We start from the raw sequence: 25,727 nt of genomic DNA on the forward strand, positions 1-25,727 counted from the left end.
CAGTTTAAAGCAAAGGTATCCTCGGCAGGTACTGGGCCAATGTGGACATCCCGCACGGGACCAACGGCTTCCACGCGATCTGTCCGTTCTGCGCCGCGCCGCTGCAGGGCTCACCCGGATACGTCAGACTCATATTCCAGGACAATCTCGATTGAGACTTGCTAATGGTAAGTTGTTGTCCTTACTAGAATAGAAGATCTATCCATATACATATATAAAAATGAATTGCTGTACGTTAGTCTCGCTAAAACTCGAGAACGGCTGGACCGATTTGGCAAATTTAGGTCTTGAATTATTTCTGGAAGTCAGAGAAGGTTTAAAAGGTAGATAAATATGAAAATGCTCGGAATTAATAAAAAATAGCAATTTTGTTTTCCCTTTGACGTGTCCCCCGTCGGACGGATTCCTTTTGTTTGCTTTAAGTTTATTTTATACAAAAGTTTAGGGTTTTTTATTTATCGATTGAGGCACTACGAAGTCTGCCGGGTCAGCTAGCATTTGAATATAATTATATAAAAGAAAATAAAAAGAATATAAAAATAAATACCATTATCCATTACACTTTTGTTACCTTCATTTCACTTCATATTATTATGTGCATATCTTCTTTATTACGTCGAATTCTAAAGTTGAATCTTCCAAATGTAGTTACTGAAGCAGTAATTAACCAATTATCCGGTCATCGTTCTCGCCGAACCTGCTTGCGACGAAGGTCTCGGCGAGTAAATTAACCCACAGACACAGCCCACTGAGTTTCTCGCCGGATCTTCTCAGTGGGTCGCGTTTCCGATCCGATGGTAGATTCTACGAAGTACTGCTCTTGCAAGGTTTAGTTTTAGCAACGACATCAGGTTTGAGCCCCGTGAGCTCACTTTCTAGTTAAGGTTACGCTGAAATGATCTCTCGAGACAATCAGCTTAGATAGCAAAAGAAGAAAAAAAACTATTTTTCGAACTGTCTAAAATCTATATGTCAAAATTAACCTTACGAAATGCTCTTTGCCTAAAAAAACAAGCTTTATCAATTTGTCACTATATCTTATATTTTTTTCTAGGTTCAAGCTCGAATCAACCATTGTAAATAGAGGGGATGCATACTGTAAAATCGTCTGTAAGAAAACGTAGCCTATAGACGCTTTGGGCCGAGGTTACCTATGCAGCTGAAGCGATTCGAACGAAACTCGCTATCGCTCATGAAACAAGGCCTCGGCCAAATCTCAGAACGATTATATTACACGTTATGAATTAGGTTATGACTTCCCTCAGTAGTTTGAGGACGCTTTCATGACTTCAGATTGATGTAACGCGCACGTCGACAACGGAATCTCACTAAACGTGGCTTTCGGTTATACTAAATCACTAAAATATTCAATAGATGGCGGTACTGTTTTATATAACAAACAAAAAAAATTATAAGCTCACATTATATTGAACCCGTCTCTCAATTATTACAAATATTTTGATCTCGAAATGTTTTGATGAATTAGAATTAAAATGTTTGGTTTTAAAACAGTACAATATCGATACAATAAATTAATGTTATGTATTTCGTTAATTAAACAAAATACATTACGTTAGTTATAGTATATAACACGAAAAGCGAATTATTAACTCGACGATTTAATCTTTTAAATTGATAAAAATAATAACTCTCAATAATATATCAACATAAACACATATTGTATGTTCTGGACAGAATTAAACTATAACTAATACCTTGAAGATGTAAGAAGCAAACTATGATTTAATAGGCAAATATTTTAAATTGCCGTTTTATTGGTGGGTTTGTGTTGATGAATGAAGCCTCGCTTGGTGATTTTGAGGCAGGAAATGAAATTGTTTAAATTCAATCAAACATTGTTTCCTTAATAATTTTATGGTTGTAAAAAAAAACGATATCCAAAATAAAGGTGTCCGAAATTAAATATGGTCTCCTAAAGTCTAAAGAAAATGTTAAAAATTAATTGAACGCATAAAATATTCAATTTGTACACCGTTTTTTATGTATGCAATGAGCAGAGATGTAATGCGTATTTTTTTGTCTTTTGGAATGTTGAAAGTTATACATGTAAATATTTAATAATAATCAAAAAAAAAACAAATACTTTTAGCTAAGATATTATTTATATCGGTATTTCTGTGGCGGTTTCGAACGCTTTCCAGAAACAGAGAGCCTTTGTAGTTTGTAAGTGAAGCGTTATTATTATGTATTGATGTGTGTGAGTTTTGTGTGATAAAGTTGCATCGTACACACATTCACATATTATTATTATGTGCATAGCTTGATGATTCATTCTTAAATTTATTTCGGCACATTTATTTTTAATGGTCTGTTTGTCTTCTACAAGTGAACAAGGGGCTTACAAAGAGTTGGTTTTTTTTATGAATTTGATATTTAATTTCGGTATCTTACGAGCCGATTTATTTACTGCACAAAAATAATAAACTTTTTTTTTTAGTAGTACTGTTAACAATATTTGCACGTTAATCTGAGTGCTCACACCTAATGAATTAGCTGGGAAAGATATATATATATATATATATATATATATATATATAAATGTTTTAATTCAGTCATTTTATTGTAGTTACACATCTAAGCAAGTAATAAAAATTGTATTACCCTGTATCACATATTCCTAAGTCATAGTACAAAAAATATGTTTATGTAAGTTTGTTTATGTACTGACTTAATAGTAAGAACGAATCGAATAATGGTCGTGATAAGAATAGTTTTTTTTTTAAATATTTGTTCTATAAAATTGCACTCAAATTTAAATTTCAAAATTATTTCAACAAGTGGCTGATTAGCATGCAACCTTGTGCCTGTATTGAAAAAAAATGACCTTCTTGATACCCATAGAGACGTACGAATTAAGGCCCTATTTAATTTAGCCGCGTAAAGTGGTATTTAAGACCCTATTTAATTTAGCCGCGTAAAGTGGTATTGATTAACACTAATTAAAAATAACTCGACATAGATGCATAATGTCGGACACTTAGGTATGTATGTCCTAATTAACTGTAGCACTCATTAATGCGACCATTATAACATAGATTTTTTTAAAATACAATATTCAGAATTGAATACGAATAATGATGATGTCGCAAAATGTAGACCCGACGTTATGGTTCCGATATCGAGAACTGCTTGATATTTTTTTCGTTCGTAAATGTTTGCATGTAAAGAGGTAGAGGCTCGTAGTAGGCCGGACCTGTATGCTTAGCGTGAGTTTTTTAACGTTCTCGATAGCGTAAAAGTTAGCTCACATTTGTTTAGAATTTGCAACAGCGCCCCTAGCGGCAAACGTATGCAAATTTGCATACAAATTTGAGTTAACTTTTACGTTATCGAAAACGTTAAAAAACTCTCACTAAGCACACTGTAGGCTTCGATCTCGGGGGTTATGTATGTGATTAAATCGAAATAAAAGCATTTAGGAAACTGAGTTTAAAGACTAAACTCGAATTTCAAGGATATTTGTTGTTAATAATAAAATCGATTAGTATTTGGTGTCCTAAAACGAAATGTAAATAAAGTAAGTTTTATAGGCGTAGTGGTTAGCTTACGAAAGGTAAAATTTAGTTTTTTATACAATTCGAGTTTCACCGTTTAGTCGATTTAACGTAAAAAAAAAACATTTTTAGTGATTTATTTTTGAATGCAATCCTTTTTGTTTGATAATCCTTTTTGCTTTTGCTTACTATGACCTGTTTTTCTGATGGAAACGTTTTCAAGCGTTCGGCTCAAACTGGTCGCATGGATCAATTCCTATTAGTTCCCGTTCAATTATCGATATAAAACCTTGAAACGGGTCGATTGTGAATTTATTTTCGTGTTTTTTTTTATTGCTCTTTACTATGCGGCGAGCTCATGGCCGACTTGGTTACCTTGTAGCCAGAAGCTTGTAGACATCAGAACATGAAATCGAAGAATCAAAGTTCCGCCCTCGAACCGGAGCAAAAGGAGGGACTGCGGCACCCGCTCGCGCGTACTCGCAATACGCTCTTACTACTAATAAAAAGTGCATTATTCAAATCTTGTGATTCTTTGTTTTACGACGCGATTATGGACTGTTTAATTAATTAATTCACCTATTACGATGATTGAATGTGTATCATTAGTTTTGATTAGAAACTGAGATTTATGTGGACAATGTAGTTACGCTTATAATTAATTATGTAGCGTCTTTGCGCTTTGAGCTAACATTGTGACCGGATAACCTAATGTATGCTACATACTATGAAACAACAGAAATAGCTGTCGTTTTGTGTGTACATACTAAAATGTCGAGCAGTATTGAAGTCTGTTCGTAATGTGCGTTTGCAATGTTACGTTTAAAGCGCAAATGATCGATTTTAAAACTTATTATTACGGTAATAAGAACTGATTGCTAGCCTTAATTTTATTTATAATACATATGTGCTAGGATAATAAATTGCTCCTTTGAGTTAGAAAATTCACTTGGTGTTTGTCTTCCGGTTACCTTAATGTTGTTGTTTATACACCCGGTTTTCCTAACAATGTTTGAAAATATGTAATACATTTTAATTTGCATATTTCGCGCACCCGCGTACCGAAAGAGAAAGGTAGCGCAAGAAAAAACCGCTGAGACGGAGACGTGATGATTATTTTCTTATATTTTTCTTCAATTATCGGCACTGACGCTTGTTATTATTGTCGGATCTTCAAATATGAGAACAGATATGAACGAGAAGGAAATATGCATAATGCGTGGGAATTGTTGCTCTACATTTTTTGTGACAATTACTACCGCAATATGCCGTTACCCGCACGTTATTAGACCTGATCTCTTTTGTAAAAAAGTGCGGTAGTTTTGTAAAAAATCAAGACCATCCCAATCCCATCGGCCTATAGACATCTTCACATCAGTGCCCGGTCACCGTCCGCGCCGAACCCATAGACACAGCCCACTGAGTTTCTCGCCGGATCTTCTCAGTGGGTCGAGTTTCCGATCCGGTGGTAGATTCTGCGAAGCACTGCACTTGCTAGGGCAAGTGTTAGCAATACTCCCAGTTTATGACCCGTGAGCTCACCTACACGTCAAGGCGAAGCTGAAATAGCCTCTCAAGGCTATCAGCATAGGTAGGAAAAAAAGGACATGAGTACTGAACATGGGCCAAGGTCCTCCGCCACAATGACTTGTCCTGTGTCGCCCGTAACCAGAAGATTTGCACGATCTTCAACAAGTCGTTTGTCCAACTTATGAGGGCCAACCTGCGCCAGTGTCTTCGAGCACAAGTCACCCATAGAGGGCTGTGCTCTGAATTGCCTTTCGCGAATATTTCAAGTATGAAGACATTCGAAGGAGAACCGTTAATATTTGCACAGAGGCAGACAACAACAAAGGAAATTCATGTTTTAACGAGATGCCAGTCTCTAGCACTCTTCCAGCCTCACATTGATCTTGAAAATTTTATTCGTGCTCAATCTCAAATGCGATAACAAGCCACAAGTGAATACCTAATGCGCAATAATTTTATTTTTTATTGCTTAGATGGGTGGACGAGCTCACTGCCCACCTGGTGTTAAGTAGTTACCGGAGCCCATAGACATCTACAACGTAAATGCCGCCACCCACCTATAGATGAGTTCTAAGGTCTCAATATAATTACAACGGCTACCCCACCCTTCAAACCGAAACGCATTACTGCTTTACAGTAGAAATCGGCATACCTTTTTTTTTTTTTTTATTGCTTAGATGGATGGACGAGCTCACACCCCACCTGGTGTTAATACTTACCACTGCGGGCTCACAAGAGGTCCTATCATCAGTAAAAAACGTAATAACTTAAAAAAATTTAATAACGTAAAAAAAAAACAATAAAACTAAAGTATCATTATTTACTTTTAACATTTAAATTACAACTTAAGCAACTTAATATACTCACAGCACATATTAAATACATTGTCTGATCAGATCAAGAGTTCCACACTAAATTACTTACATTCAGAACATGAACAGATGTTACTGTCCGTTATCTGTTCCAGTTTGAAGAGTGAGACAGTAGTAATACAAAGCTACTGAGACATCGGCCTCATGTCTCAAGGTGCCATGTGTATGGGCTACCGTAACACTAGACGAACCGTTCGTTCACCCTATAATGCAAAAACAATAATGAAACTGTCGAAACGTGAACTGTCTTCGGTGTGCTTAGTGCGATTTTCTTAACGTTCTCGATAGCGTAAAAGTTAAGCCAATTTTGTTTGCAGTTGGAACAGCGCTCCTAGCGGCAAACGTAGGCAAACGATCCCATTCCATATAAATATGAGCCAACTTTTACGCTATCGAGAAAGTTAAAAAACTCGCACTAAGCACACGGGTGTTGTAAGCTAACGGCATCTGTGTTGTGGTGAGTGTGGACTCCCGGAGCAGAACCCGGCTCCAGTTGTTAACTTTCTGTTTGCCGCCTCACACGACAAAAATAATTGCGTTTCTTTGTTCAAATAAAACGACGTTTCTAAAGCAAATCACTGCAGATTCAACTTCGTAGTGATCAGAACTCGAATGCATTGATCGTATGCGGTGGCAACGGCGAGGCCGAAGTGGTCTTTATTCCATTCCAGAGCGTTGATCGGCTGCGAGCTCACCACCATGCGTTGGAGACGTTTCAGTTTCCCCGGAACTCCGACGGCTACACCCTCGGTGTCCACCCGGAACCTCTGTACCGGGTATTCACTGTAACAAACGAATTGTGTATTGTAACCCACGCCAAAAATAAAGAGAGGTAGAAGCTCTACCTTGCTTTGCTACAAAACATATCGCTAAGCCGGCTAAACAGTTATAATGCGTCTCTTTTCTTTTTTTCCTACCTAAGCTGATAACCTTAGGAGGCTATGTCAGCATAACCTAACAAGTAGGTGAGCTCACGGGGCTCAAACCTGGGGGCGTTGCTAACACTATGAGCAAAAGCAGTGCTTCGCAGAATCTAACACCGGATCGAAAACGCAACTGAGAAGATCCGGCGAGAAACTATTGGTTGAATACGTATCTCTGATTCATTGAAATTACTGGCATACTACCGGCCATCTATTCTTCGCTTTATTTAATATATCGCTAATTGACTCAGAGTCGGACAAACATTTGTATGATGAACAGATTTGTTTGCTCTTTAAAGATGGTTAAAATCTATGAAGTACCTATTTAAACTTATATAAGTATGTATATCTGGTAGCCATAGAACAAGGAATGTTTGGGACCAATGTGCTTAGTGCGAGTTTTTTAACGTTCTCGATAGCGTAAAAGTTAACTTAAATTTGTATGCAGTTGGAACAGCGCCCCTAGCGGCAGACGTTCCAAGTCCATACAAAGTAGCGTTAACTTTTACGCTATCGAGAACGTTACAAAGCTCGCACTAAGCACACAGATGACCGTGTGTTGCTTTTTCCTGAGTTTCTATAAAAAATGCTTATCTTCTATACTTCTGCGCGGTGTTTGTACAATGCAATTGAATATATGTTTAGTTATAGTGAACTTCTACACGAAAGCTTCTGATATAATTTTTATACTATAACTATGAACCTACATAGTAGATGCCCGATGCAACAATGACCGGGAAGTCCTACTTTTAACTGATCATAAGGCAAAATCAAAGTCTTACTATTTCCACAATGTGACTTGCCCATTACCAGCACACGTCATAAACAAGTCACGGTTCTGAGGGATGTGTCGCGCAATCCATATCGTACCGCTCTTCGTTGAATTATCCACCACCTGGACACAGATATATTGAGAAATATATATTTTAAAAAATTCATCTATAACATTTATTAATCACTCAAAAACAAAACGTACGGCTTTGAGTTTAATAAATTTAGTTTATTAAGAGCAGCATTGTTTCATGACTATTATGGGAGAACGGTAATTAACTGATGTAACTATAGATTGTGCTTTTAATATATTAGGGTCCATGGATTCTGATGAATAGAGATACAGCCCATCTATTGCTGAGATAACAGACACTGCAATGTGAATTCTGCCAAATACCTAGAGTAGATAATATTTTAAAGGAATTGGAACAACAGCTGTACTATATTATAGACTAGAACATGTGATATGATGGTGGTAAAAATAGATAAGGCAGGGGTAGGAAAATTAAAATTTAACTATGCTCTGCATTGCATGCAATCTTCATATTTATTTCTCAAAGACATTCCTTACTGGTCAGTAAAACATTAGGTTACCTGAGCAAATCCTTTAGTTGGATTTTGAGTCCTCACATCAAAAACATGAAACTTCCCTTCAAGTGTGGTTGCCACTAATTTATTCATTGGAATATCTTTACGATCGAATTCTAAGGAACATACCTAAACAAACAAAAATTCTGCAATATTTATATATTAATTTTGATTTACTTAGATATAATTTAATATATATATATATATATTTTTTTTTATTGCTTACATAGATGGACGAGCTTACAGGCCACCTGGTGTTAAGTGGTTACTGGAGCCCATAGACATTTACAACGCAAATGCGCCACCCACCTTGAGATATAAGTTCTAAGGTCTCTGTATAGTTACAACGGCCGCCCCACCCTTCAAGTCGAAACGCATTACTGCTTCACTGCAGAAATAGGCGGGGTACTGGTACCTACCCGTGCGGACTCACATGAGGTCCTACCATCAGTTATATAAATATATATCTCTATTGCAAAACAACCTATCAAGCTAATTTAGGATATATCATAAACTACAAAGAAGTAAAACACACACAGATAATAACAAGTCTTTGTTCATCAGAGTACCAGTTGAGATAATGATAAAAATTTCGAGATTAACTGAATTTATTTACTTCAATTGTGTTGATCTTTTCTTAAATAATTACTCACATTAAAATTAAAATGAATTCCCCCCCCCACTACTGTGACTTTTTGAAAAATATGACTCATCTTTCTTAAGACAAGATTAAAGTGAATAACTACTGCTACTATACAACTGGTAACAACCCTGTATTTACTGATGTTAACAGGTTTCAGTAACAACTTTTTATCATACATGTTGTATAATATGGCTATTGATGTGCCTTTGGAAAACATACAGCATTGTATTATGAAGAAGCAGTGTGTACTTAGCTTAGATTCCTTGTCTATGTCCAACCATAGACCGTCAATTTAGTTCCATCTTTAGCCGCTAGGTGCTGCCAGCAAGTATAAAGGGAGCGCAGCCATCTTTGATCTTCATAGCGTTGTGTACTTTCGTACTGTGAAGTCGCAAGTCCACAAATATTTATTCGACTTCTTATTAATTGCAAAAAATATTTATTTTGTGTTTCTATGAGTGTTATTTTGCAATCATTACGAGTATTATTTACCAATCCTATCATCGGACGCCATGAATCACGCGTCATCTGTTGGAGGTGATGTTGAGTCAAGCTCCATAATTTCCGAGAGGGAAGATGTCCAGGCGAGACGCGATGGAGACGCCTCGCGTTCGAACAGCTCGTCAAGCGAAAAAGAACAAAAGGAGTCTCTGCGTAAGAAACGACGGGATTCAAAGGTAACGGTCGATCTTCGAATCGGCTCGTTATCCCACCAGGTCAGTGACGTTGTAAATCTAATAATGCATCAACTGTGTGTAACAATTGAATGTAACGAAAAATGTTGTAAACAAATTGATCTCGTCAATACGGAAATTTTGACAAAAACACAACAGATTTAAACTAATAATCTTTGTAACATAATTACTGAAAACTTTGACAAATCGTCTCCGTCGTACAAGTTACCCGTAAAAAGCGTTTTAAATTGTATACGGAAAAAAGGGCCGTATGTATAGAAATAACACGTCAAAGTTTAATTTCCGTGGTCTCTAACAAAGTATCCTGTTGCCAACGCACCACTCATTGAGGAATTTTTGTTTGATAATAGTAAATTGAAATCTATTCAGTCCCTCGGAGGGCTACAATCCTATTTGTCACGATCTCGTACAAAAGGTAAGCCAAACATTATAAACAATCATAGTCTGTAACATCTGGCACAATCCAGAGGGGGGCAATTGAAGACACCGACGGGAGGCACTGAGTGCCACCAAAATTGTAATAATTTGTAAACCATGTATGGTTACCAAATACCGTAAAAAAAAAAAAAAACAAAAAAAAAAAAAAAAAAAAACTACCTTTTTTCTGCGGAAGAAAAGCGACGGATCAATGCGTCCAATTTTGGATCTTCGAGAGTTGAACAAGGTCGTAAAGATAAAACACCTAACTGTTTTCGGACACCTAGGTACCAAACTTTCTCCACCCAGGGGACTGGATGATAGAATTGAACATTTCTCAGGAATATTTTTCTAGTATCAGTCGCAAAATTTCGTCGATACTTCTTGAGGATCAGTACCAAGGTACCAGTATCAGTACCTCCAGGAAGGAATCGGTACCTTCTTATGAGTTAGTATGAAATGACATGCCTACCCTTCGGTCTGGCTTCAGAGCCACACCTTTTTGCTTCTATAACATGCGGGTCGCAGAGACCTTGCGTGCAAAGGGAACTCGAGTGCTAGTGTCTACTAGACGACTTCCTTTTTGGTCGACCAAGACAAATCCAAGTTGAAACTTCAGGCTGCAGAAGCCGTGAAGCTTTTGGATTAACCTTTTTTGCTTCCATAACATGCTGGGTCGCAGAGACCTTGCGTGCAAAAGGAACTCGAGTGCTAGTCTACCTAGACGACTTCCTTTTGGTCGACCAAAACAAATCCAAGTTGAAACTTCAGGCTGCAGAAGCTGTGAAGGTTTTGGATTATCTGGGCTGGCATGTCAATTTCCATTATATAGGGTGCTCGGTCGCTCGGTCGCTCGGTCGCGGAGATATTGCGTGCAAAGTCGAGTGCTAGCTTACCTACACGACTTAATCTTGTTTCACCAAGACAAATAAACGTTTTTGTTCCCATAGCATGCTCGGTCGCGGAGACCTTGCGTACATAGGGAAGTCAAATGTTAACGTACCTACGCGACTTTCTCTTGGTCCTTGAAGACAAATACACCTTTTTGCTTCCACAGCATGCTCGGTCGCGGAGGCATTGCGTGCAAAATCGAAGTGCTAGCTTACTTACACGACATGATCTTGTTTCACCAAGACAAATAAACGTTTTTGCTCCCATAGCATGCTCGGTCGCGAAGACCTTACGTACATAGGGAAGTCAAATGTTAACCTACCTACACGACTTTTTCTTGGTCCATGAAGACAAATACACCTTTTTTGCTTGCATAGCATGCTCGGTCGCGGAAACATTGCGTGCAAAGGGATGTTGAGTGTTATCCCACCTACGCAAATCCCACCAGGTCCATCAAAAGAAGTCCAAGTTGAGTCTTCAGGCCACATAAGCTGTAAAGCTCTTGGATTATTTGGGCTGCCAAGTCAGCCTTACAAAAAAATCAATTAGTACACTGGTTCAAGAGATGACATGTCTAGGGATTCGATGGAAAATTGCGAGAAACGAAGTGGCCACTCAACAACATCCTAGCTCAAACTCTGACGGAATTACATCAATCTATGCTAACTTGCAAATTTTCTTGCGAAGTTTCAAGAAAAGGGGTAAAAAACAGGCCATCCTGCATGTGTTAACAATTAAATGCAGTGCTGACGCGAAGCCACATGTTAGACATTGCCGATACACAAAACCAACCATTTCCTGGCAACGGAAGCTTCGGACATGTGTAGGGGTTACAAATGCAGTGCTGACGCGGAGCCACATGTCAAACATTGCCGAGACCCAAAACCAACCATTTCCTGGCAACGGAAGCTTCGGACATGGGTAGGGGTTACAATTAGACAAAATATTAACGTCCTGTCTATGGTCAGCTCAACAACAGAAACGGCTCACCCACAAAAGAGCTATTTGCAATGGTAGTGACAATCAAAATGAATCTGAAAGTATTTCACTAACGTTGACCTTTCGATTTTTAAACCTAAGCGATAAGTTCAAGATAACTGTCAGCTTATCTCTCGGGGAGATACAACATCATAGCCGACAGGCTATCACGAGGAAATCAACCTGCGAAATGGCACTTTTTACCACAAGTGACCACAAAAGTTTTTCGAAAGTGGGGTCATCCGGATATAAACCCATTCGCCGACCAAGATTGGATACCTTCAGCAGACCGTAGAGGATGCAACTAGCATGGAGAATTCCTCCTCTCAACCTTCTCCCCAAAGTACTGACTCACTTCAACAGTGTCTAGGGAACCTACCTGGTAGTGTTCCCAGACTGAGCGAAAGCATTTGGGTTTCCAAGCCCTCAGATCCCGAACGCTAGATAACTCGCACGAAATCCAAAACCTGCCTCCTCCACAGGTTAAACATTAACCCTGAAAGCTTAGAAAGGGGGGGGGGGAGGTTGTACAAATAATGACTGGTCTAAACAGGAGAAGATTTGTTGAAAATTAACTGGTGTCAATCCACTTTGTCAGCATACTTACCAGCAACTAGAAGATGGTGCATATGGTGCTACAGTTTTAAAATTGATCCTAAGTCTGCAGATGTTGCCAAATTCTTTCTTCTTTTCCAAAAAGAAAATTTTGCCTATAAAACAATCCTTCTGCATCATAAAGCAGCGCTGTCGACTTTCTGTGGGCGAAATACATGTAGGACAGCAAACATTCTCAAGCTCTCTAATAAAAATTGCTAATTTAAAAAAGCCATCGGAATAGCTAAACAAAATTCAACTACTTATTACAATTTTACTAAGTGTAGTCCCATTCACATGAGATCCGAGAATAGTTCTAAACTGGTTTTCTTCAAACCCAGCCACCACATCACGCCTCAATGTAGCTTGAAGGACACCAACAACCATGTTGCTGGCTACGGGACGCAGAGTTAATGACCTTACTTTGCTCAACATTTCTAAAGACAGTTTCTTTGATAACAGAGAAAAACATCTTTCTGATACCAGTCTTTGGGTCTAAAATTGAAATCCATTTTCGTCAATAATCTGCATAAGTGCTTTCTAAACATGAAACTAAAGACATGCCCGGTAAGATTCGTAAGGACTTTTTTCTAACTATGTGTGTTGTCACAAAAGCGGCATCCCGTACTGTAATTGGAAACTGGTCTTCGTTCAACCTTACGAGGTAATGGCATCAACGCATCTCTAAGAAGTGGTAGATCAGCAGTAGCCTCTGAGATGGATTGATAATGAACCAATGGACGAAATACTTTCTAGAGGCAATTGCAAATCATCCAAACGTTTACAATAATTATTGCCGAATAATAGAGCTTCGTAAAGATCCTCACGATTCTTTTTTTTCAACACATTTACTTCTACATGATGTATATACATCATTTATACAATTTATACATTTTCTTGTATATACAAGATAAAATGTTTATTACAAACTTATAAATATTTTTTAATTATTGAATTAACGTGGAAGTTAACAACTGTTTTTTCGATTTAATAATTATATAAATTATGAACATTATCATTGCGCTTCATAATTTTATTATGGCTTTACCTATTTCATCATAGCGTTGTGCTTAATAATTTCACCAGCAGATAACAAACACGTCTTCATAATACAATGCTGTATGTTTTCCAAAGGCACATCAATATTACGGTTTTACATAACAATAAAACCGATATTATGTGCCGAGAAGGAAAACATACAGCATTGCAGGAAGTTCTTCCTGGTGAAGACTATGAAGATCAAAGATGGCTGCGCTCCCTTTATACTTGCTGGCAGCACCTAGCGGCTAAAGATGGAACTAAATTGACGGTCTATGATTGGACATAGACAAGGAATCTAAGCTAAGTACACACTGCTTCTTCATAATACAATGCTGTATGTTTTCCTTCTCGGCACATAATATCGGTTTTATTGTTATGTAAAACCGTAATATTATGAGTTGTGACATAAAAATCTTAAATTTAGTCTTGAAATTACATACTTACTCCATTCTTCAAATTACATTCCCACCTAAGTGACATTGTTCTCAAATCAAACATTTTAAGATCTCCATTGTCATAACCAGCAACTACAATCCTTTCAGAATCATTAAATGAGTTTCCGAAGCCAACAGCCCAGCAATCCCTTCTAGTCTCACCTTGCATTGGTTGCATGTTTGCAACAGGTTTACCTCTTTGCCTTGGATCCCAAACCTTTACTGTTCCTATAATTTCAGTAATTATTATGTTATTACAACCATTTTTAATTTTTCCTAAACAGCTTTAAACCCAATGTCTGTTTCTCTGCTTACTTATTCTAAATGACTTAACACAATTTGATACTATTTTCAAAGATATAAATAGAAGTGTGAGGAAGGTTTGTGAATAAAATTTGTAAATATTTTGTACAAAACGAAACAACTATAAGGATAAAAAAAAAACAATCCCAGATGTCAACATGGCTAATAGCAGTCAAATCTTAGAAGGTATTGTAGTATAGAGTTAGAAAATCTGCACTCATCACCACACTATGACCTTTTAATGTAACAGAATAATCCTTGGCATGAAACCTTACCATCTCTACTGCCAGTTACAATTTCAGGAGCTCCACAGTTGGTTGTGTTACCTCCCATCCCATCTATTGAGTTAATTATATCTGAATGTTCCTTTGTTATGTACACTTGGGAACCTTTTTCTAAGTCCCTATAGAAAATAAATCATTTATTAACATTCGATTTTTATGATTATCCGGAAAAAGTATGGATTTTATGATTTTGTTACAAACCATACTTCCAAAGTGCCTCTAAAGTCTCCAGTAGCAAATCGTCTCTCAATATCGCTACTTGCTCCAAACGTTCCACATTTAAACGAGTTAGACCTCTCAATTTCTTTTATTTTCTTAATTTCTCCGGCGTTTATTTCAAATATTTCAATGGTACCCGAGCCTTTCGGTAAAGAACCAAGTACTATAAATTTTGCCGAACATGGTATCCACTTGCAATCAAATAGTGAATGGTTTAAGTTATTTTCAATATGGGTAATTATTTGGGGGGTATTCAATTCTTCCATGACTTAAAAATAGATTTAGAAGAAATATTCAAAGGTTTAAGCGAATCTTTAGCGAAAACAAACGTGACAGACAGCATTGGTTTTTGGTTGCTAGGCAACAGCATCATAGGCCACATAATATTGCTTTTTTTAAAGGATTTGATGACTTGGTAACTAAGACTTTTAGGTCATGTCTTATTTTAATTAATATTCTTATTTTTATGAAAAATTATAATATGGAGTGAATGAAGATGACTAGGTAATTTGAGACATTAATCAACTGGGATGAAATTAAATGAGATGATTTGGGGTGAAATATCAGTAAAATGGTGATGGTCATTCATTTACTGAGATTTTTTCAGCGGACTTTTTGGAGGATCCCGAGAAGTTACGTCCAGCGGCTTTGTTTCATTTTCCCAGATTTGTCCACTTTCACATATATTAAATAGTTAATAAACCACCGTTATTAGACATTTAAACCTGAAGAAACACTAAATAGACAAAATAAAACAAATCACACAACTTCACTTCTCGCGTTCCTGCCAAAAAGTCCACATAATATTTTACGCAAGTCTCGAAAAATATTAAATTTTCAACCCAGCACAGTCCACTCTGCTTAAACCTCCCATGTTCATATCATTTCCATTTCCTAGACTAGCGCTAATTTAGTTAATCTTTTTTTTTAAAGCCTTGATGGGTGGACTAACTCACAGCCCACTTGGCGTTAAGTGGTAACGGCAGCCCGTAGATCTACAACGTAAATGCCGCCACCCACCTCGAGACATGAGTTGTAAGGAACAGTACAGCAGCTGTCTCACCCTTCAAACCGAAACGCATTACTATTTCACTGCAAAAATAGGCAGGGTGGTGGTACCTACCCGTTCGGACTCATAAGACGTACTACCACCAGTAATCTTCTAACATTTTTCAGCTTCTCCCCTATACAAGATGGTGCTCCTTACTTCTTTCTACCCTTCATAAATTTTAGAGACACTAAAAGGTTAATACTTGAATTATCATTTCAAATTTTAACCTGATAAAACCTCTGAAAAATCTTTATTCTTTTTTAAATCACTTTCCGTCCTTCAGTTCGATTTTTTGTTACAAAAGAATTGGCTGTATGGGCCCTTTTTGTCTTTGGAACAGACTATTCAATCAAATTCTCAACTTTGATTCAGTGTGACCAGATTTAGCAGAATTCTGCGATTTTAGCAGAATTAGACCCCCAATTTAAGGTTTAGCAGATTGTGTTGCAGATTTGAAAATAAGGAATTTTTTGGCTGAATCTCATAAAAACTTCGCAGAATTGTAGCAGGATTTGACATCTAACTGTGTTTCACCTTTAGTCATTCGGGTAGTTGCGCTAAAAATATTTGAGGAATTTTACCTTTGTAAAACAATGTCAAGTTTTTCTTCCAACAATGCCAGCACTCAAGCAAATTTTAGGGGATTCCCCGTTAAATGTTTAGCTTTGAAGTTGTGTGTAGTGTTCAATGAACACTGTTTACATAATATTTCCTAAATAGTGGTCGACCATCGTCACTCAGTTGTGTAATACTCGTAATTTGCAATTTCTTGATCCGCAAAACGGTTTATACAAAGAATTCACAAGTTTGGCCAGAACTGTTTCTAAATTTCCTAATTTGGTTAAAGAATCTAACATGCAAGCAATTGACTCCGAATATCGGGAGGTTAAATTAGACAAAACAGTATCCAAACTGTTAGAATCTGGAGGAAGTTCTAATCCCACACCTATGAGTTTGAACACAGAAATGTTTTGGGGCCACATTTCAAAAATGACGAAGGCTGATAGAACTAAGTAGTATCCGCACTTGGTTGATTTTGCAAAGGCCATGACGATTTTGCCTATGTCTAATACAGCTTGTGAGCGCCTATTTTCTCAAATAAGCAACATAAAAAACACTTGCGGAACAAATTTAAAAATGAACATATTGCAGCAATTCTACATGTCAAACAGGCAGTTAAAGAACAAGGTGGATGCGTCAATTTTACGCCATCAAAAAATATGGTAAAGGCAGCACAAAGCCCGACAGTTCCATATAAAACATGGGCGCCACAGAAATTTTGAAGTTATAATTTGTTAATAAATATTTGAAATTGCCTTTTTTTGTTCTTTTAAATCCTCGTAAAAATGATGACCTTATCTATTAGCAGAATTTTGGAATTATTTATAGAAACTAAGCAGATTTGAGCAGAATTTATACGAGCAACTGGCATAATGTTCGATTTAAATCTGGTCACACTGCTTTGATTATCCCATGTGTCAAACGACAATTATATGGCTTGGAAAACTGTGGCCAAACTTTGTATTTGTATTTTAATATCTTTCTAAAAATATGAGGAAATGAAAAGAAAATTGAAAAAAAATTACGAGTCTAAAGAATGAATGAAGTTATTTATTTGAAAAAAGAATAAAATTTGTTAAATAAAAAATAAAAACTTCCTTGGGTGCTAGCAGTTATTAGTGTCATTGAATCGGTTTTGAAATAAAGCGAATACAATGAGTGACAAAAAGTCGAGACAATCTGTAAGTGTTGGTGAAATGTAAATCCTATAGAAATGGGACTTACAATAATTACAAATGTATCTAGTAAATAATATCTTTTTGCTCCAGAAAGCGGACATTGCTAAGCAGTTCGACTTGCCTGAACGCCAATCCAAAATTACAACATTGCTGAATCAAGCTGGACAAGCGTACTGCATTTGTCGATCTTCGGATAGTTCGCGATTTATGATGTATGTTTTTCCTAATATATTTGATTTTATACATTGCAAAATGCTGCAGTGTATTAGACAACACTACACTCACCATTGCGTTAATACAACTTCAATAGCAAGAAGTTGGTAAGATGATGTGTATTTGAATGAATTTCGACATGTATCTTTTTATTATTAAATGGATAGACATCAACATCATTGATTAGCATAAATCAAACACATTGTTAAAAGTGATAGAACAGCTTACGCTATTTGCTTATATATTTTGAATATTTTTTATTTATTCTGACAAATCTAATTTTTTATTCACATATAATAAATATAGCCCAAAATAAGTACAATTTAAACTATTTGAAATCGAAGCTCACATTTTTAATATCATATTCACTTATAAAAAATTTTGATCATTACATTATACATGGTCATTAAATAATGATAAATGGATCATACCTCATTATAAAAATAATAAATAAAATAATATATTTGAAAACAAAACATTTTTTAAAGTTATTACTATATAGATTTGATGTTGAGTTCACAACAAAAAATGACACAACACTAATTCATTTAAGATCGTCTTCTAAAATTTATCACAGTTACAGTATTACAAAATGCAAGTAAAGGTAAATAAAGGAAATTTGATGGGTGAAAATCATAGTGAATCTCTTAAGCTGTGACGATGAGATAGTGGTTGTTCAATTGGCCACATTGATGTAACTCAGTAGTTGAAATATATTCTGCTGATATTTAACTATTATTTAAAGCCTTTTAGGTATACAGTAAAAAAAGTTTCTGTTTTCAGAGCATGTGATGCATGCGAGGAATGGTATCATGGTGATTGTATCAACATTTCTGAGAGAGAATCAAAGTACATCAAGAATTACTTCTGTGACCGATGTAGAGAGGAAGATCCGACTTTGAAGACAAGGTTCAGACCACAAAAAAGAGAAAACGAGGTTGATTCTGGTATAAATATTTTTTTTGTCTTGTTTGTTCTATACTGCTACATTTATTAGTATTGTATGATAGGACTGCATAATAAAATTTAAATCCTAGCATTGCATTACCTCAAAATAGATGTATGAAGTATGATTGATTTTTATCTCTCCATCAATTTGAACCGTGACTCACATATTGGTTGAATAAAACTAGAAACCAAAAGCCATTAAAAAATAAAAGTTAACATAAAACGTTTTTGTTATTGTACCGTGTTTCTTTTGTAGGTCGAGATGACCGAAAAAAGCAGCGGAAAGAAAAGGATCATTCAGAAAATAAATCTTCCAAGAGAACTATAATTAAAGATGGTTGTGGAGATTGCCCTGGTTGCTTACAAGATTATGATTGTGGCCAGTGAGTATACCCCATTTATCTGATTTTTACTGCAGTATCTACCAACAGCACTACAAAAAATTGCTATTGCTATCAATAGATCATAGACAGACATTCACTTTGTCTGTAATTTTTTAAATAGTAATTTTGAAGAAATCAATTAATGCAAAGTATATGTATATATAGTGATTACTCATTTTTCTACATGAAAAAGTTCTTTAATCAATATAAATTTCTAACTTTTACAAATTGATATTCAAAGATATAAATATTGATCAAAAATTTTGATTTCCTTTGTTACACATTAAGTTAACTGAATTTTATCCAGACATTGTTCATTTAAAGTAAATATTTAGATTTAATTCAAGAAAATTCACATATACAATAAACAGATACAATCTTTTGTTTCATTTCATAACAGGATTGTTTCCAAACATTTTCCCATTGTTCTTTTGTTGTACTGAAATGTATGATCACTATAATGGTTTTCATTGCAGTTGTGATGCATGTGAGGAGATGTTCAAATATGGAAGTGCTAATAAAAAGTTCAGGTGTAAATTGAGAGTTTGTGTTAAAAGTAAAAAATCTTCTAAACCACCCAGGTAAGCAATGCTAGATTTTTTAAAAAATGTAATATTATAGATTCCGCATATAACTGTTAAAAGGGCTCTGCTTTGCTGTAGCTAAGATACAAACATAATATTACGACCTTACGTCATATTCTGTTGAAACAATACTCATGCTACTGACATACTGACAGTCCTCGTGGCCTAAAGGATAAGACGTCCGGTGCATTCGTGTGGAGTGATGCACCGGTGTTCGAATCTCAGGCGGGTACCAATTTTTCTAATGAAATTCGTACTCAACAAATGTTCACGATTGACTTCTACCGTGAAGGAATAAATAACATTGTGTATAAAAATCAAACCCGTAAAATTATAATTTGCGTAATTACTGGTGGTAGGACCTCTTGTGAGTCCGCGCGGGTAGGTACCACCGCCTTGCCTATTTCTGCCGGGAAGCAATAATGGGTTTCGGTTTGAAGGGTGGGGCAACCTTTGTAACTATACTTGAGACCTTAAAACTTTTATCTCAAGGTCGGTGGCGCATTTACTTTGTAGATGTCTATGGGCTCCAGTGACCACTTAACACCAGGTGGGCTGTGAGCTCGTCCACCCATCCAAGCAAGAAAAATAAATAAATACTTCAATGGAACTATATTCAGAGTTTCTACTGATGTATGAGCAATAAGTAGAAATAAATGTATTGGGCTTAACTGACGGAGTATGAAATTGTAAATGAAATTGACAACAGCAGTAGCAGAATAAAGAAGAAGCATCATGAACGTGAACCGTATGAGCCAGAAGAATCGTTGGCGCATCTACAGACGGCGCATGCGCGTCAGTGCTACGGGCCGCAGTGCACGCTGCCCGCTCGGTACTCCTCGAAGTACTGCTCCTCACAGTGCGGGATAAGGCTCGCCACTTCCCGGATATACCAAGTTTGTTTTTTTTATTTTCATTTCGCAGACAGGCCAGAAATTTTAAATTCTTTTTTTTTTCAAAATGTTCTATTCCTGGCTGGTTTGATTACTGCCTAATAGCTAAAGACGGTCGCTTGTATTGGAACAGCACCAAAATCAGCTCTAAATGACAAATCTATATTTCATAGTTATGTGAAGAATGTCTGGTGTCGATTGATTCAATATAATGCTAATTCAGGTGCTCCCACAACGAATACAAGAGTGGTCGTTGTCGAGCTGCGTTGCCGAACAGAAGAACCGCAAGGCACTAGAAGTGGTACGCAGCGGGATCGCTAAAGCGCAGGCCGCGCTGCGGAGTCTCGACAAACAGCACACAGATCTGGACGCACTGCTCGCCAAAGCTAAAAACGCTACAATTCTTCATACGGATGATAAGGTGCAAAATTTTATTTAGAATAGAAATTTATATACCGTGTATGTGTTTGTATATTGTATAATGTAGTTTGGTTGTTTCACATGAAGTTATGCACCTACCACAGGATTCTCTACACCACCCTTGGTTGACTGGTAGAGAATGCCTCAGGCATTAAGTCCGCCATTGTACTTATGTGCATTAAGTTGAATAAATAAATAAAATTTAATGGCTTTTCAATGGATTTTAGAACAAAAAAAGGATTATTTACGGTTCACATTGTCTCAATAGGGTGCTCCACACTGTTAAGCGTTTTGAAAGCTTACATTGAAACATAAAAATGTCTTCGTCCTGACACTTTATGTTGTATAGTACATTTCCAGATAGAAGATTTTTTTTTAATCTTCCATCTATACTTTTCAAATGGATTTGTTCACTTATACTAATATGTTCAATAAATTGTCATTTAATAAATAATAACTAATACCATACTGGTTAATAATAATAACTTAGTGTGACCAACATAACATTGAAAAATGTGAATATGTCTTTACCTGCGAGGACCTGTGGGTTCTGTTTTAATCACCTCTTTCCAATATAATTTACAGTGTGACGTAATGTGTCAAATACTGTAGCACCAAAAAAGTTGCAATTTGTAAAGTTTGCCATGCCTCTATATCGTGAAGTCTGAAATTATTTTGCTATTTATAACACCTAAAAAAAAAACATTGGCCTTTTAAATCTTTTAACTATCCTTTCAATTAAGATAATGTATTGATTATGAAAAACAATAAAAAATTGCAATTTATGTTCATTGTAACTTTTTGGTAATTAAAATTAATTTTTGTTTTCAAGAATTTGATTAATAAAATAATTTTCGCAACAGGACGCAGACGACGAAACCTCAATGTACTGCATAACGTGCGGCCACGAGATCCACTCGAGGACAGCCGTCAAACACATGGAGAAATGTTTTATAAAATACGAAGCGCAAGCGTCTTTCGGCAGTCGGCACAGGACGCGCATAGACGGACAAAGCATGTTCTGCGATTATTACAATCCTATCAATGCAACATATTGTAAGAGATTGAGGGTAAGTGTCGATGTTGAATGACCCAAGACGTAAACAGAGACTAAAATAAGTACGCGTACGCTTTTTTACAATATAATATTTTTTTCATACACTACCCATTTTTAATTCAAATTTATTAAAATTTATTTTCTATTTTTTAGTTGGATTTTCTATAAAAGCGTATTTCTTTAGTTTTTTTAAACTATTATTAATTTTTCATTTTTTAGTTAAATTTCAAATTATTTAATTATTTTTATTAAATATCGGTCCTTTATAAGTATGCCAAATTTCGAATTAATCCGACGTTTTGTAGGGCGTCAAAATCATGTTCAAAGATTCCGTTACATACTAACACACACATACGCCTGAAGCTATTTAATAAAATCGTATTAAAAATAAACAAATTCGTCAGGTGATGTGTCCAGAACATTTTAAAGATTCCAAAGTGAGCGATAGCGACGTCTGCGGGTGTCCGCTGGTCCGCAACGTGTTCGATCCGTCGGGCGAGTTCTGCCGGGCGCCCAAGAAGTCGTGCTTGCGTCACTATCAGTGGGAGAAGCTGCGTCGAGCCGAGATAGACATGGAGAGGGTCCGGCAATGGTTGAAACTCGATGAACTTGTGGAACAGGAGCGTAGTATTAGATTGGCTATGGCTTCAAGGTATGACAACGATGTTGCTGAAACTTTTTTTTTTGTTACTGTTTAATTTAAAATCAATAGATTTTATTTGTTTTGTTGTTCCTCAGATATTTTTTTATATTGTTTAAAAATACAGGTGTGTCAACCTGATTTATGTAAAACAGTCGCTACGATCATGCACAGTATAGTTTCCACGTCATTTAGAATTCTCCCGATCCACTAACGGTGCTTTTAGGTACCTCAAGCACCGGTCATCGTTCTCGTCGAACCCATCGCTTGCGACGAAGGGCTCGACGAGTAAATTAACCCACAGACACAGCCCACTGAGTTTCTCGCCAGATCTTCTCAGTGGGTCGCGCTTCCGATCCGGTGATAGATTCTGCGAAGCACTTGCTACCGTTCGTGTTAGCATCGTCGTCAGGTTTGAGCCCCTGAGCTCACCTACTAGTTACGGTTACGCTGTTAGGGTCTCTCTAGACCATCAGCTTAGATAGGAAAAAAAAAGAACTGTTTCAGTTTTTGCTATGTACCATCCGGCTCAAGAATAAACTTTCCTTCAATGCATGTCTCAAGCGCTAAAAACCTCTATAGTATTGCTTGTAGTAGTAGGCAGCCATTGTATTGTAAAATTGAGACTTCGAATTCATGTCTGAAGGTTGATGGCGGTATTTACGTTGTTGATGTCTATGGCCCATTTACCTTTTGGTGAGCCGTGAGCTGGTACATCTATCTAAACTATAAAAAATTGGCTCCTTTACCTATTAAAGTGAAAATCAAGCACATTAGACATGTCTTGCGTTTAACTTGTCTTGTGCGTGTTAATCTTAAATTCTAAATGTTACTTTACTCAAGCTATTCACTGAGCATTCACGTCATGAGGCTTTTGGCCGTGAGGTAATTCGCCGAGCTGGACTTGTGTTCTGTATCAGATTTAAAAAAAAACTACTGTTTCTTTTTGTAGAGCGGGCGTACTCGGTCTAATGCTACATTCTACTTACAACCACGAAGTCATGGAGCGAATCACAAATAAGGTTAACGAAAACGGGCTACACAAAGAAGGATCCTGACAGTCTCCGGGGGAGGGACGCAGTTGATAGAAATTGTAAATTAAGATGTAAATAAAATCATTGCTTAAATGTTTTTGGTTTTTAATAATTATTATGGTGACCCTCATAGGTACCACCATTCTGCCTACCTTCCCTATACCATGAAAAACCCTCCAGTTCGTATTCAATGGTCGGACGTCATTCAGTAAAACTGAGCCTTTGACCTCAGGTTCATGAACAGCACCCACTTATCTCCAATTGGGACGTGGACTCATTCATCTGGGTCAAAAAAAAATTATAAAAGTGCAAGATATTTAGCACCAAAAAATTGCCATTATAATATTTTTAAACTTTTTTCCCCCTACGTAATTGTTGATAGTCTAAGGGGCTATTCCAACTACTCATGGACCGGTAGGTGAGCTCATGGGCTCAACCTGATAGTTTGCTAATAACATTGTATTATGCCTGTTTACCTACAAAATAATTGTATAAAATCATAAATAAGTCTGTTTTGTAGTGGTGTCTGCCTGTATCAAAGAATAGAGTAATACAGGTGTGTATTAGTCTGTAGTTTTTGCAATATTGTGGACAGCATAAAGCGGTTGCGGTAGGGTACAATTAGTTTTTACTATCTACTGTAGCTATTAATTTAGCCAGTATTGCTACTCTTCTCAGAGAAAGAAATTCCAATACCACCTAAAACACACTATTCAGTGGAGTAGTTTATTATTTGGTCTTTAATTTGTGTACAATTGTTATAGATTCAATGGACCACAATCCCAAACAGTTGCAAACATCAAACGTGTTAGGTAGTAGGTACCTACCATGGTGGTACCTAGGCTTGTGTAGTACATGTACTATGTACTAAAAGGAATTAATTCCCGACACTGAACGGAACGAACTATTCCTTTTCCTTTTTAAGACATCGTTCATTTAGTACTCTGTCGTACGTGAAACACGGAACGCGAGCGCGACTGATTTTGACCGAATGAGCGGCAACGATATGGTATGGTATCGGTGCATGAAAGAGTGAGACGCATGATAATATTCATTTGCCAAATTTGATCTCTGATAATTCTGATTCATCAAGCAATTTTGAACTTTATGTTTATATATTTACTGATTATTTTAATTTTTAATTTTGTATAAACATTTTGCGAAATTGTCTTTATTTTTTAACAATTTTTTTTCAAATATGTTTTTAGGACTCGATTTCCAAGCTAGTAAAATTAAATCATAATTAACTTTATTTACATTAGTTTAGAGTATATTTTCATCAGTAAATTTGACACCGGAATGAAATGAACTAAAATGTTAAACATTAATCTAGTACACTACCTACGTAATATTTTAGTACAAACAAACATTTAAAAAAAAAAAAAACTATTTATAGAACAGAAACGATTATTAGATTTAAAAAAAATAAGTCTTAAAAACTATCATATTACAAAACTTAATATAAATATAAAAAATAAAAATAAAAAAAGCATGATCTATCTGAAAATTAAATGATTGTAATTATTTTGATTTTTAAATACGCCATTCTGATTCTAAAATAACCCGACAAATATCTATAAAATTTCGATATCTTATATAATGCATTAAGAAAAAAATATCACAGATATTTTAATGTCTAAATAACTTAATGAAAAAAATAAACGGGTATTGATTAGAATGACAGTCCTAAACCTGCAAAGTATGAACTGTGAAGGAAAATCAAAATATAATTCACTATTCGTTCAGTGTACTAAACTGTACTAAATGTACTAAAATATTGAATAGAATGACAGTTCTAAGCCTGCGAAGTATGAAGGAAAATAAAAATATGATTCTTATTCCTTCAGTGTACTAAACTGTACTAAATGTACTAAAAGACTGAATTAGGACATCTGACAAATTGTCCTAGTACGGATCGCTCCGTTCAGTGTCCGAGCAAGAACAAGCCTAGTGGTACCGTATACTGCATAGATTAAACTTTAAAGTGCGTTGCCTGATCCGGTTATAATCTATGATTGTTGCTACAAAAAAGTCTTTGGAGCTTCTTAGCGTTTGTTTTTAATCTCA

The 25,727-nt window shown here is 36.2% G+C and overlaps 3 protein-coding genes across 4 annotated transcripts in view; 2 read left to right on the top strand and 1 right to left on the bottom strand.

Annotated features, from left to right (window-relative positions):
• The window catches only part of Pli (E3 ubiquitin-protein ligase pellino), a 66,753-nt gene extending 62,290 nt beyond the window's left edge, over positions 1-4,463 (top strand). The window contains exons 9-10 of the mRNA XM_028184930.2: positions 29-167; positions 1,055-4,463. Of these exons, the coding sequence (XP_028040731.2) occupies positions 29-155 (127 nt within the window). The 3' untranslated portion in view covers positions 156-167; positions 1,055-4,463. The remainder of the gene's footprint in view (positions 1-28; positions 168-1,054) is intronic.
• Positions 4,464-5,810: 1,347 nt separating this feature from the next.
• Positions 5,811-15,069, bottom strand: Wdr92 (dynein axonemal assembly factor 10). Its single transcript, XM_028184955.2, has 6 exons — positions 14,681-15,069; positions 14,471-14,598; positions 13,903-14,120; positions 8,206-8,328; positions 7,623-7,735; positions 5,811-6,700 (listed from the first exon to the last, which is right to left on the bottom strand). The coding sequence occupies exons 1-6, from the start codon at positions 14,962-14,964 to the stop codon at positions 6,493-6,495; spliced, it is 1,074 nt and encodes a 357-aa protein (XP_028040756.2). The 5' UTR covers positions 14,965-15,069; the 3' UTR covers positions 5,811-6,492.
• Positions 15,070-17,199: 2,130 nt separating this feature from the next.
• Positions 17,200-23,753, top strand: LOC114250887 (CXXC-type zinc finger protein 1). 2 transcript variants are annotated; one of them, XM_028184959.2, is made up of 10 exons: positions 17,200-17,491; positions 17,579-17,700; positions 18,485-18,648; positions 18,906-19,032; positions 19,509-19,613; positions 20,326-20,512; positions 20,733-20,930; positions 21,793-21,999; positions 22,391-22,638; positions 23,579-23,753. In XM_028184959.2, the coding sequence occupies exons 1-10, from the start codon at positions 17,465-17,467 to the stop codon at positions 23,682-23,684; spliced, it is 1,491 nt and encodes a 496-aa protein (XP_028040760.2). In that variant the 5' UTR covers positions 17,200-17,464; the 3' UTR covers positions 23,685-23,753. The 2 variants fall into 2 exon arrangements, with proteins under 2 accessions (XP_028040760.2, XP_028040761.2); XM_028184960.2 differs by having other exon boundaries at positions 20,329-20,512.
• The last annotated feature ends 1,974 nt before the right edge of the window (positions 23,754-25,727 follow it).

Source organism: Bombyx mandarina, chromosome 25 (assembly GCF_030267445.1).
Source record: "Bombyx mandarina strain Sakado chromosome 25, ASM3026744v2".
Classification (NCBI taxonomy): Eukaryota; Metazoa; Arthropoda; class Insecta; order Lepidoptera; family Bombycidae; genus Bombyx; species Bombyx mandarina.